Here is a 14513-nt window from a genome sequence, read left to right on the forward strand (position 1 = left end):
TATGGTTTTTACAAAGCAGATGAAAGCCTGTACCATCTCTAGAAAAAAAACGGTTTCACTTGTGAATATCTGGGTTTTCTTCAAAGACGGAATATCATACTGTTGCCAAGAAGACGGGAAACAAGATAACTACATAGTAATGGTTGAACGTACTATAATCTTGGCCTGAGAAACCTAGCAGACACTAGGATTGGCTTTATCATAAAAGTTTTATAAAAGGCAACAACTGAGATGGAAGGAGAGTAATAATAATTTTAAAATTTCAAAGTGAAAAGCTTTCAAAAATTAAGTCTAGAAAGAAGATAACAGGTTTCCATGGAGAACACCCCTTCTTGCCTATGCCAAGTTCTTCTATAACTGAGGTAAAAAAGTAAAAAAAAAAACCGCAAATGTGAAACATAAATAGAATCAGAATCTTCTTAACAGAAGGAGAAGAACAAGCATAGGGGTTCACACTTGCTAATTCACGCTGGAGCTGGGCTCCTTCTCTTAGACTTTTTACATGTGAAAGAGCGGGTGTTCACGGTAGGATTGATGCTGTGGTTTTAACTCCTTGCTAGTTAAGAGGGAGGTAAGGTGAATTGAGGCGTAATAGGAAAGTCACTGTGGCGAAAGCTATTGGGACATGGGCTTAACTTTAAGAGAAACTGGGCAAAGAAAACATAGGACAACTGCTTTTCACTTAGAAGAATTTTTCATTAGCTAGAAACCCCTCTCCATATACCAGTAGAAATGGAAGCAGAATCAATGCAACTAGCTTCCCTTATTCTGAAGGGACCTTAGCTAAGCAGACCAGGATCTTGATCTGAGTTTGGGAGAGAAGGCTAGGGGCGTCGTGTGCACAGGTGGATCATGAATGTGAGACTCTAACAAAAGAAGGGGACCTGGGCATTTTGTTCTATGAAAGAAGGACCCCTACATTTCTGAAACATCTCCCTTAGATGCTGGAAGGACAGAGTGAAATAGGTCTTACTGCATAGGCAGAAAAACAAGTTTCCTTCTGTGCAAAAGAAAGGATAAAAAGATAGAGTTCGTGTTGCTAAGTAAGAAACTGGTCCAAGAGTCACCACCATCTCAGACAAAAAGAAAAGAAAGCTCAGAATAGTGATCCTGGGGTCCAACTCAGCATTATCTCTATGAGGAGTACTAGCACCCTAAATGTGTGTGGGTCGGGGGTTAAGGAGTAGAATAAAAAGATTCCTTTGAGATTTCCCCTACAAAGAGCAGATTTCTGACTGATGAAGGGGAAATGGAGTGGGGAACCATCATCTGTCTCCAGTTATTCCTTCTCTTAGCATTTGTCTAAATCCCAGTCTGATGAAAGCTGTGAATCTACTCTTTGGAAGAATACACATGCATACAATTTTAGGGAGTTCAACGAGTGCTGGAAGCCCTAGGAGTGCATGAATCCCAGGCTACACATCCCCGCTCTGTATGTGTCTAATGGAATGGCTAGTTAAAAGGACCCAGGGGTGTAGACTCCCTATCACTCTGGAGTGTAGAAGGACTCATGATTTTGCCTTAAGTCAAATATCAGAGGAACCTGCTATCCCCAAAAGCTTTTCCAGAACTTCGGATGACATAAAACATGGTTTTGGATAGCCATGTAGAGCCTGTTTCATTTCTGTAATGTACAGCCCGATCTGAATAAGAAATCTTATGTGGGTTTTTGGGGAAGAAAGTAAATAATTTCAGCAAGAGGAAAGGAACTAGACTGAAAGGAACAAGAAATAAATGATTTTGCTATTTGAAAATTGAAATGATTCAGCATTTTTTCAGGTCATCTTCCTTGGTGATATGGTTCTTTCAAAGAGTTGTCACATCACAATATTTGTAATGATTTTTTATATGATTCAATAGTGCACTTCTAACAACGTGAACTGCACTACTTAAAACCTATGCCTATTGAACAACCAAACAGCAGTTTATCATACATCATAGATCCTCCCCAAATAACAAAGAAAGATGAATTATAACCTAATGGTTCCAAGCACAAGAGCCCTTCTGAGTTTCTTTCGAAATACCTGGACTTATGACCTCCCCTTACAATGAGGGATCATTTCTTGAACCGGGGGGGGAAAAAGCCTGGTTCATACAGTACATCATGAAAGTGTTTTTTAAGTTACACTCAGATCTAATTAGCAGGTTTTCAAAGAATTACAATAAATCACTATGTGTTAATGTAGCCACAGAGAAACTGCTACGGTTTTTCATTTGTATTTGGCTTTAATTTTATATTCTCATCAGGAAAAATCTCTAAGAAAGTAAGTTACAAAGCTCTCTGTATGGTCAGAAGAACAAAATAAGGGGAGAAATAGTCTAATATGAGGGAGAGCAATTCAGTATGAAGGAAAAATAGATAATAAATATTTATACTGAAATCTAGTACTGTAACAGTATCCCTATTAAAGCAATATTGACTTATTCATAATAATCAGTATCATAATTTAAAAGCGGGGATTTTTTTTTTTTTTGCTTTTAATTAAAATACTGGATGGTTTTCATCTGGTTGACTCAAAGTCCATTTTTCCACCCCCAAATGTTAGAATTTGGGAAGTTTTACATACTGAGGTGTTTCTCAACTTTATAGGTCATTTATTAACCCAAAAGATATCCTCTTAAACAATTTTATTTAGTAGGCCTACTTGCTTTTTTTTTTTGCGGTACATGGGCCTCTCACTGTTGTGGCCTCTCCCATTGTGGAGCACAGGCTCTGGACGCGCAGGCTCAGCGGCCATGGCTCACGGGCCCAGCCGCTCCGCGGCATGTGGGATCTTCCCGGACCAGGGCACGAACCCGTGTCCCCTGCATCATCAGGCGGACTCTCAACCACTGCACCACCAGCGAAGCCCCAGGCCTACTTGCTTTTAAGTCCCTGGGATACTATTTCAGGAAAGACCTTTTATTTATTTTACTTTTTAAGAGGAATTCATGTTCTTGAGAGAATGGACCACTTGTAACTCATCTCTGTACCTTTCATCCTATTCAGAATGCCTACCACTGACTAGCTGCTCAATAAATATGACTAAATGTTGTTGTTGATTTCATTAGCAAGTTTTAAATGCTCTAATTTCATGTTATATCATGTTTCTTTGACAAGAAGGTCCATGTGTTTTATGTCTCTAAGTGGTTTAACATTGATAAAATAGTTCTATTTTTCCTGTATGTAAATATTTTACATTCTTAAATGAAAGGCACTATGTTTGGTTGATGAAGATAAAGAACTTCAATCACCCTTGCTCTCATATTCCACTTTCTACATGAGCTCCTTGCTACTTCCTAAGTATTTCCCCTGAAAATGAAGAATGATAGATTTGTCTTTTTTTATTACTAAAAAAATTTATTTTTCTTAATTCAGTTGATAGAAACTGGGAAGAATGCAAAGTATGAATAAGCCCTTCCCCTTCTGGCATTGCCAAATAGCATGTCAATTCCTGTTCTCTTAATCACCACCTTTAGGAGCAAAACCAAGTCTTTCAAGTCTTTGGGGGCATAGTTGATTTGGTAGTGCTACTGTTCCTCTCTGCCTTTTCTACACAAAGCTGAATGCCTGCTTTCTGAGGTCACTAAATAAAAAATGGCTACCTATTTTCTTTAGAAGCAAATGCATGACTCTGTTTTTGGATATGCTAGAGGGGAAAGGGGCATATCAGCCTCTTGGGACCTTGGTAACAAAGCAGCTTTTATAATTAGAATCAAAGGTCCTTGGGAGGCTTAAATGATTTGCATCTGGGGAGGCAGCAAGATGAATGTCCAGAGTGGCAATCTATGGGCCTAGATACAACTGCAATTTGAGTAAAGGATTTGCACCAGGAAGTATGTGCTAAATAACAACAAATGACCAGAAAATGAGACGAGGGCAAAACCTTTGAAAAGGTTAGACACTGCTAAGCATGTTACAGATGCACAATATCCATTCAGACTCATCAAAAGAGCTGTCACAACATCAAATAATAATAAAATGCAATGTGGAAACCCTGATTACATCCTGTTGTGTGTGCATGCTAGTGAGGGGAGAGGAGCAGAGCAGCCATGTAAGATATTCTTGGAACAACTGGGGAAATCTGAATATAACTTGTGGATGCTATTGGCGCCTCACCGAATGTCTCTTTACTTAGCCTGTGCATCCATCCTCATTTCCTACCCTGACTCCCTGCTGGCTGCTAAGGGCTCAGAGCTGTCCCTTCTCAGTTTCAGCCCGATCCCACAGGGAGCCCTGTGAATGAATCACATCACACTCCCACCTTGAGGAACAGGGCTCAGCCACCACATTGTTCATCCCTGGCTTCAGGCTATGGGTAAGAGCAAGGTGGCCTAGGAAAATTCTCAATAATATTTAGGGGGTAAGGTGTTATAATATCTCCAACTTTTAAATGGTGCAGTTAAAATACACACACACATGAACACGCATAAATATAGACAAAGCAAGATGGCAAGATGCAATGAATGTCAGCTCTAGGTGGAGGCTTTAAGGGTATTCTTTGTGTTATTCTTTCAGTTTTTCTGAAGGTTTGAAATCTTAATAAAAACTTGAAGGTGTGCGCCGCAACTACTGAGCCCACACGCCACAACTAGAAAGAAGCCTGCAATGAAGAGAACCCCTGCCACGATGAAAGAGCCGCCTGCTGCAATAAAGATCTTGCGTGCTGCAACGAAGACCTGATGCAGCCAAGTAAATAAATAAAAAAGAATGGAAAAAATATTTTAAAATTTTGAAGGAAGAAAAAGGAGAGTTGTGTTCATCTAAAACTTGCTCTTTCTCTTGTGGGTTGCCATCCTGATACTAATGTCCATATCTAACCAGCAGTCTAAAAAAAACCTGCCAGCCATCTTGAATGCATATTCTGCCTCATTTTCCACCTGAGGTTGGTCCCTCAATCATGTCACTTCTACCCCTGAAATATTCATCATTCTAAACTGCAATTATAATCACATTATTCCTCTCAAATTCTTTCTGTGTTTCCTGATTGTCTACACTAAGATAAACTTCTATCTCCCTGACATGGGACATGAGGCCCTTGTCACATGGCCCTTAGCTTACCTCTCTAGCTACATCCTCTGCCATTTACACCAACACCTTGTGAATGATCTATTCTGAACAACTTAAGAAATCCTTGAATATGCCATGATCTTCCTTAGCTTTTTAGTCTAGAAATACTATGCCCAGAATGCTGTTCTCCCTCTCTGTACTGCTGGCAAATTCCTACTCATACATCAAGAATTAGTTCAAATTTTACCTCCTCTGGGAAGGCTTTCCTGAACTTTCCAGACAGAGTTGAAGTGGCCCCTTTTTCGTATTCCGATAGCACACTTCTTACATACCTCTTTTATAACATCACACACAGCTGTAAGTTATTGTTTACATGCCTACTTTTTCTCTAGTATAAGTGAGACCCGGAAGGCAGGGGCTGGACTCTATTCATATTTGTACCCTTAGCATTCTGCACAGTGCCCGCCTCTGTACTTAACAAATGTCTGATGAAGAGCCAACTTTTTTTTAAGCATTATAAACTTACTACAGCTGGTGAGGGAACGTGAATGCTTGGGACAGATCGAGGCCGCACATGATTGGCCAAATGGCAAAGAACAACACCATCGGTTAGAGCTGCTCCAAGATCACAAGGCAGAGATACTTTTAACCGGTATTCAATATGCTAAAAGAACAGGAAAATATGAAATATATTAATTCAAGAGTGGCTGACACACAGGACATAATGGAGTCACAATGGAATATTTTTAATTAGAAATCAAGTTAAAAAGCAAATAACTTAAGTACCACAATCTCTATTTTATCTTTCTATCCTAAGTCAATAACTTAAGGAGATCATATATATATACATATGTATGGCAGCCAGGCGACAGTGCTGCAAAGTTCCACAACAGAATTCATTTACAATTTTCTGACTAAAAAACAAAAAACAACTAGATCCAATTTTAAAATAAACACTACATATGATGTAAGTGTGGTATGTATCAATATATGTATATGTGTACATACATATGAATTATTATTACTCTAACAAGATTTCTTTAAATCATGAGGCAGAAAAAAATTTTAAATGAGTAGGGTCAGGGGTTGAGCTTTATGGAATAACCCATCTCATTCTCCTAGTAAACAAGTGAAAAAATTCATCACACAATGGGCATCACAGCACACAATGGACACTTGTTGATTCTATTAAAAATTATAAGTCAAATGAACAAGTGATGCCAGGATTATGGGCTACACCAGTATCACTGAAAAATGTAATTCAAAGGCAATGTACATACTTTCCGTAGTTGATCTATTAATTCCAGCTCTTCTTCTCTCTGTCTTGAATTCTGTCTTGTTACCGGATCTTTAAAATCAGTGGTAGGTGCAGAAGATGAAAGAAGGGGTGACGCATGACCTAAAAAATATTGGTATGTAAGATAGAAAGTGACTGCCAGTGCTGCAAAAATACTCAGATCCACCTGATCACAGTTTCCTTGAAAGTACAGCACTTTCTACTTCTGGAGTGACCTTTTAAAGAAAGTTTTTATTATGGAAATTTAAAAATATGCACAATAATAGGGAGAATAGTATAAAAACTACCAAATGTCCATTACCCATTTGGCTCAACTACTTTGTGTGTTTGATTACATCCATTTAAAAACGTTTCTATTGAAAAATATTGCATGCAAAAAATTAGACAAATCATAAGCAAACAGCTGAATAAATTATCATCACAAAGCAGACACAAGCAAGTCAATAAATGCAACATTACCAACACCCAGGAGACCCTCTCATGTTCCCTACCCATCAGTATCAGTACCTAACAGTTATTTCTAGTACCACAGGTTCTAACTATGTACCTCCTGGCTTCTAACACCACAGATTAGTTTTGTCCATTTTTGAACTTTCTACATATAAAACCGTATTATATGTGTGTATGTTTTTATGTTTGGCTTCTTTTGATCAACATTATAAGATTTATCCACGTTGTTATGTATATTAATGTGTTCATTTTCATTGCTTATTTAGTATCCCATTGTACAAATATACACAATTATTTATCCATTCTATTGTTGATGGACATTCAGTTTGGGGCTATTATGAATAATGTTGCTATGAATAATTTGGACATATCTTTTGGTACAGATGTGTACATATTTCAGAAAGCAAAATTGCTAGTCATAGGATATACAAGGGTTCACCATTAGCAGATAATGTAAACAGTTTTCCATGCTAATTAACAATCCCACCAGCAGTGCATCTCTGGTTTGAGTTTAAATCTCACTGTGAGTGTATCTATCAGTTATGTTAAAAATAGTTATTTTGAGAGTGAAATGTCTGTTTCCACTTCTAGGTAACTTCTTTGGGGGTCAGGCAGAAATTTGCCACATTAACTAAAAACCATGAGACTAAATAGTTTGGTTTTTTTTAAATTACTGATTCATTTCTTTAACAACACAGAAAACAGCTTTTACCAACAGAAAAATCTGAAAAAGAGCATACTACAGAGAGAAGGGACATTCCCTGAAGCCCTGAAAGAGTAATTTTTTTGTTCAAACACTATAACCTGCTTTTAGGTGGTACTGAGCAACTTTCTGACCAAAATGAATTCAAACAAGATTAAGATTCTCTTCCTTTAATATCAGTGAGATCACAGACAAACGCAGAGTTTAAAACTTTTGCCTTGGTGACATCTCAAGGTAGAAGTTTATTTATTTATTTGTTTGTTTGTCTGGCCTCACCGTGCAGCTTGCGGGATCTTAGTTCCCTGACTCAGGGTTGAACCAGGGCCCTGGCAGTGACCGCGCAGGGTCCTAACCACTGGCCTGCCAGGGAATTCCCAGGGTAGAAGTTTAAAAGCATGTAATGTATAATGTCATTGTATAACCACCATCCCCCAAGCCCCCCCAATGCCCCTTTTAGCACTGCCACCTACCTTTATTTGTTTCTGCCCTGACAGCTCCTCTGAAAAGGAAGCTTTCAGGGCGCTGGGCCTGGTTTCTCTGAATAGCAGCAGGAAAAGAATATGCAGGGGAATGATGAACTGAATCAGCATGGAAAAGCAAAATAAGATTAAAGAAGATGGAAAAAAATTAAATATAATAACAGACACATGACAAAAGTTCAATAAATGGCAAATGAAGAAAAAAGTTAAATATTGCAATGATATAAAATGATAATTTTATTAATAGAAAATCTGGTATAGAAAAGTAACCTCCAGGACTTCCCTCATGAGCTAAAGGTTAAGACTCCACGCTCCCAATGCAGGGGCCCAGGTTCGATCCCTGGTCAGGGAACTAGATCCCGCATGCCACAACTAAAATATCCTGCATACCGCAACTAAAAATCCCACATGCCGCAACTCAGACCTGGAGCAGCCAAATAAATAAATACTTAAAAAAAGAAGAAAAGAAAAGTAACCCTGAAAGTGGGAGGGCTGAGTGTATGTATTTTTATTCTTATTTTTTGGGGGTCCAGGCTGCACAGCTTGTGGGATCTCAGTTTCCCAACAAGGGATTGAACCTAGGCCATGGCAGTAAAAGCCTGGAATCCTAACCACTACACTACCAGGGAAATCCCTGTTTGTATGTATTTTTAATTGTCATGTTACTTTTGGTATTCAATAAAGGCAAAATGAATGTTAATATATTAAATATAGTCTCTTGCAAACCTACAGCCCTGCTAGCTCTTGCTCATCTTTTCATATCAAATGGCTGAGTGGTTGAACGACTAGTTGAATTAAAAAGTGAAAAATGTGCAGAGTTCCCAATTTTGTGCCTGATTTCTCATTTCAGAAAAGGAAGCCACAGCCATCTAAGGAGCAATTTATCAGGAAAATCCTGGTAAAGAATTATAATTGGGAAGTGGTTAATTGCACTTTTGTGTCTATTACCTGTTTCTGTTGTAGGTGAACTTGATATAGCATTAGATCTGTGATCATTCTGTGGAGAAATATAGATACATCAATTATTATTACTCAAGAAGAGGTACTTTCCACATTTATGGAAAGTACCTCTTTCCACATTTGGGATTATATCAATAAAAGAAAAAAAACATGCAACTCTCCTCCAAAATTAAGTCTAGAAATGAGAATTTGTATAATAATTCTGAATATTTTTTAAGGCCAAAGTTTTTATAAAATTAATTTTTATTGGAGTACAGTTGCTTTACAATGTCGTGTTAGTTTCTACTGTACAGCAAAGTAAATCAACTATATGTATACATATATCCCCTCTTTTTTGGATTTCCTTCTCATTTAGGTCACCACAAAGCATTGAGTAGAGTTTCCTGTGCTATACAGTAGGTTCTCATTAGTTATCTATTTTATACGTAGTATCAATAGTGTATATATGTCAATCCCAATCTTCCAATTCATCCCACCACCCCCCCAAGGCCAAACTTTATTTAGTTCTAGAGAATATAAGATTTATGTAATGCATTCTCTAAAGATAGTCCTATTATATAACAGGCCTTTCCTATGACTGTGAAAAATGAAATCATCCTAAGGCAGAAAATTTTATTGGGGAATGTATAGAAGAGAATAAAATTTTATTTTATAATAGTATTTTTCTGGCATACTTTCTAAAGTATTCCTACCCCCCTCCTTGAGTAATGTTTTAAGAAAGAGTGATGAAGGTTTCTTCATTTCAGTTAGGAAATGAGGTATTTAAAGATGATAGTTGTATTTCGAGACCAGTATTTGAATCCAAGATGTTTTTAATTTATTGACCAAAGGAACTGTAAAAAAGAAGGAAGAACTAGCTCAACTGGTATAGAGTGTACCTAAAAAAAGGGAACGGAGTTAAGCTAATTTAAAAGGAAGCGTTGGTTAGCTGGGTTAAAAATATTGAAGACTTGGCAGAGGAGTAGAATCAAGAAAAGCTAGAATAACAACAAGTTTTCAGGCCTTGATAGCTAGTTATATTCAATAACCATTGAGTTGTACTCAATAATTTATGATAACTGAGACATAGTTTTGAACAGAATGACTTTAAAACGCACACACAAATACACACACACATACACACTCCCATGTTTTTTTCTCCCTTTTGGTTTTCAATATTTTCAGAAATCTTTTATCTGAAGTTGGAGTTGGGTCAGGTGAGATTAATGATGACAGGAAATTTTAACTGCTATAAATAAGTAAATAAACAGAAGCCATGCTGTTGAGAAAATTCTTGGACTGATCTGAAAGACAATTCTGTGGTAATGTTTCCTTGGTTTGATACTCTTAGACCGAGAATTAAGACTTAAAAAGTAAGCTGCGCTCCTGAGTGAAGCAATGTATTACATATTCATTAGTGAAAAAGACAACATGTTCATCAAGTTTAAAGATGCCAATAAATTAAGTTTAGGATGCTGAGAAGAAATGAAAATTTAAATAACAAATTTAATTTAAAATAAGAGCAACAGGCACTAGTAAAAGGAATAAATGGGCCAACGAGACAAAATACTATCCTTATTTTCAAGGAAGATGAGGTAGGAAGGAGAAAGCTAGGACCAATGGTACAAACAGAAAAACATAAAAAGTAGAGATTATTCCAGATACAGAGGAAAAAAATTTTTAATTTAAAAAGACCTATTACAGTGAGATAGACTAGAAACTTTAACATATTTAGGAATAAACAATAAAGTTATTAGACAACTCTATTAGATTAGAAGGAAGAGCTGAAACACATTCCACTGAATGGCAGCAAATGTTCTCTACCTCCAGAAATACCAAAAGATAACATACAGTTGGGTGTAATGAAAAACAAAGCCAGAAAAGAGGGGACTTACAAAATGGTGATTTTAAAAATATATTTGTATTCAAACTATAAATCTAACTGCTTACATTCTAGGATACTGAAATAATTAGTTCAAATCACGCTGAGGCCATTGACTGGTGTATCTGAGAACTTTTGGAGAACTGGAGAGCAAAAAATGGAAACTGATACAAAGTCAACTTTTAGTGCCTAGTTAAGCGACAAAAGAAATAAAATCATGCCTAAATATAGTATATACCTGCTGCAGAGTAACTGAGATACCAAAAAATAAAGAATAAATATTTTTAAACTAATCACTTGACAGTGCAGCAGGTCTGACAGGAAGAATGTTAGACATTACACAACTTCTGGCACATTCAGATTTGGCCTTACTCAACTAAAATTCTAGGGGAGGATAAGCCCCAATGCCCTAAGGTATCCACTGAGTGTAACGAATTAACTTTTCTCCTATATACCTAGAATGGTACTAGTTATATACCTTCCTTGAAAAAATTTTGAAAACAGTCCCTCAAATAATTTTCTTTGTAGTTCAAATAACGAACCTTGCTGAGAAAGGCTAGCAAAAGGTTAATATAGAAGAGAATTATAAAGTTTTATCAGGTGTCATCCAGGTATGTGTAGCTTCAATAATAACCAGAGAGAAGGTTTATCAGGTTTACAGATGTTATAAAGTTGGGGTCAGCATTTAGAAGGACATGATGCAAGAATTTGAAAATATTCCGGGAAATTAGAAAATTTTAAATGTTCGAAAAGCAAAATTAAATATTTAGGAAAACAAAAGATACAAAGTTTAGAAATTAATTATCATTTAGGAATATAACTAAAACATCTGAGAATTATAATGGATACACAGCAAAATGAATACCAAAATGGAAAAAGCCAACCTAATGCTCAGCATAAGACGTGAATAACCCTTGTTTCATGCTCAGTACTACGTGGGCTCTAATGAGGGATATATTTCTAGTTGGGAACTGTGAAGCCAAAATGGAGGGCAGAGAACTTGTGAAAGTTCATAAGGACAAACAGGCTAGGAAAGGCACATAAAAGGGCCAAAGCTTATTTACGGAGAAGACACGGGTGGCATCATAATAGTTTTCAAATATAAAGATTCTCCACATAAGGACTGCTAAGTAACTAGAAAATCTCCACTCTGGAAAGAAAAGAAGAAACAGGTGTAAACCACAGGAGGACAGATATAAGTTAGACAAGGAGAGGACCTTGTTGACAGTCAGGATTATGAATCATTTCTTAGGTATCATATGATAATAAGTATGGAATTACCATCCCTAGAGGTCTTTAAAAAATAAAATACCACAGGTTTTTAATTTAGACTTCCAGGCCATGTGATCTCCATTGTAACTATTCCTACTCTGCTTTTAAGTGCAAAAGCAGCCATAGACAAATGGGCGTGGCTGTATGTCACTAAAATTATTTACAGAAACAGGTGGCCTAGGGACCATAGCTTGCTGACCTCTACTGTAATAGGGTTTTGGCAGTGACACTTTGGGGGACTGATACTCAAATTATTTCGCATGCACATTAGACAACAGAGTTAACTCAATATCATATATTAACCAAAGTAACATAGTAACTCATGACAAAAAAAACCCCAACCCTTTGATAAGAAAATTAGAAGGACATTTCAAACAAAAATCTCAATATAAAGAATTAACAAAGGCTCTATGTTTCTGGCATAATAAAACTGCCAAAAAATTTCAAGTGAAATTAATGTTAAACTTAGCTTCATAAGCTTAGTTATATTTCATACAATTCTAGATTTCAGACTGTTGTTAGACCAATCCATTGGGAAATTTAAGACCTCCCGGGCAGATCCCCTCCTCAAAGTTCCTGGTAAATTACAATAACAAGATATACCTTAAGAGGCCTGAAGGCAGAAGAATGAGGCAGGGTAGCAGCACAGCCCACTTGATTCACACCTGACAGCGACTAAATTGCAAAAGAGAAAGAGAAGAAACAGAAGGCAGCATTTATGTTAGCAAAACGTCAGACAGGCAGGCAGGCAGATCTTGTCAGTAAAATTAGAAAAGGAAAGGTCACTGACAAACTTTCAAATGGTTTACTAAGATATTGATAGGGCAGAAAGAGAATAGTTGGGGGGAAAAAACCCTATAATTTATTAAACACAGTTTTCCACCTGTTTAATTCAAATTATTTCAATACCTCATACCACATTAATCAAGAAATGAAAGGCATGACTTATTAAACATGATTTTATATAGAAATAAAACTGAGTACATCAAATTTTTTTAGCAAAATAGCCTTAGAAACAAATGAGTCCTGTGCTGTTCCTATGACAGGGGAAACAAATCCAGTCAAAGAGCTCATTTTAACTGATCAGAATTGGCATGAATAAAAGCAACATCTTTTCAATATTAATCCAAATTAGATTTATTATAATTCAGTTTAATGGCTCTGATGTGAGAAGCCAGGACATGAGGATTTTGCATCACACCTTAAGGATGAACCAAAATTTCATTTCTGCTTCTGTAAAAGTCCAAATGACCTCTGATAAGTTAAGTACAATTTTCCTTTTCTTTGAATCCTTTATCCTTTCACCAGCCTACATAAAACTAGTTAGATATATTAGAGATATAATTAGAGACATTTAGAATGTTAGAATCCATTGTACAGAATTTTTATTACAGATAAAAGCTGTTCAAAACATGACAATTTTTTCATTTGGTGGGGAGTGGAAATCAGAGAAGACAAAACTTTCACAAAGGGCGTTGGGTAAGATTGTATCTATTAAAAATGCCAAAGGCTTAAAGATATTAAAGTCTTTATAAGTTAAATAATTTTAAAAAATTTAAACTACAATCACAAATATCTGAATCATGGGATAAATGAACAAGAACACATGTGGTGTTTAGGAAAAGGTGAGTAGGATGGTCAATATAATAAATACAACTATATTTTTAATGAGTTGATAGATAGCAACGTCTTTTTCGTGTGTGCAAAACAAAGCATGTAACACACACTGCAACATTATCTTAAGGCAGAAGAAAGTGAGGAAAGAAATGTACCAAAGAACAAGGCTGTGACAGCAGTCTTACATTGTATATGCCTTCACCTGTTTAGATTTCCTGGGCCTCCTTACGATCAAATGGACTTGAATTACTGTCAATCTCAAATATAAAAAGGCTAGGGCTTCCCTGGTGGCGCAGTGGTTGAGAGTCCGCCTGCCGATGCAGGGGACACGGGTTCGTGCCCCGGTCTGGGAGGATCCCACATGCCGCGAAGCGGCTGGGCGCGTGAGCCATGGCCGCTGAGCCTGCGCGCCCGGAGCCTGTGCTCCACAACGGGAGAGGCTACAACAGTGAGAGGCCCGCGTACCGCAAAAAAAAAAAAAAAAAAAAGGCTAAAAGCCACTATGCTGGCAAAGAAGGAAAAAAGGATGGAAGGAAGAGGGAGTGAAATGAGCCTAGATCCTTTCTAGTATCTAGAGATGGGATGTAGATACATATGGGACATATATGAAAGCAACAGAAGCCTGAAGGGCAATCCTAAGAGAATGTTAGTGTAACTGATATTAAACATTACGAACAGTTATTTCAAATCCCATATTTCAAAGTCTTTAAATCAAATCCAACATTTACTTGCTATATCATCAGAACTTATCTTGAAACAATTTTTTTTGAGATTTTTTTTTTCTGATTGTGATTTTATTTTTTATTTTTTTTATTTTGGCCACACCATACAGCTTGTGGGATTCTCAGCTCCCCAACCAGGGATTGAACTGGGGCCACTGCAGT

The 14513-nt window shown here is 36.9% G+C and overlaps 1 protein-coding gene across 8 annotated transcripts in view; it reads right to left on the reverse strand.

Moving 5' to 3' along the window:
* LRCH3 (leucine rich repeats and calponin homology domain containing 3) overlaps positions 1-14513 on the reverse strand; it is a 112009-nt gene that overhangs the window by 10463 nt on the left and 87033 nt on the right. For 3 of the 8 annotated variants that reach the window (XM_024754751.1, XM_024754750.1, XM_024754758.1), the window contains 5 exons: positions 12616-12687; positions 8868-8916; positions 7911-8018; positions 6271-6389; positions 5517-5654 (listed from right to left, as the gene is read on the reverse strand). In XM_024754751.1, the coding sequence (XP_024610519.1) occupies positions 5517-5654; positions 6271-6389; positions 7911-8018; positions 8868-8916; positions 12616-12687 (486 nt within the window). The remainder of the gene's footprint in view (positions 1-5516; positions 5655-6270; positions 6390-7910; positions 8019-8867; positions 8917-12615; positions 12688-14513) is intronic. The other 5 variants (XM_024754754.1, XM_024754752.1, XM_024754756.1 and 2 more) reach the window with 3 other exon arrangements.

This window comes from Neophocaena asiaeorientalis, unplaced genomic scaffold (genome assembly GCF_003031525.2).
Source record: "Neophocaena asiaeorientalis asiaeorientalis breed wild unplaced genomic scaffold, Neophocaena_asiaeorientalis_V1.1 scaffold423, whole genome shotgun sequence".
NCBI classification, from domain to species: Eukaryota; Metazoa; Chordata; class Mammalia; order Artiodactyla; family Phocoenidae; genus Neophocaena; species Neophocaena asiaeorientalis.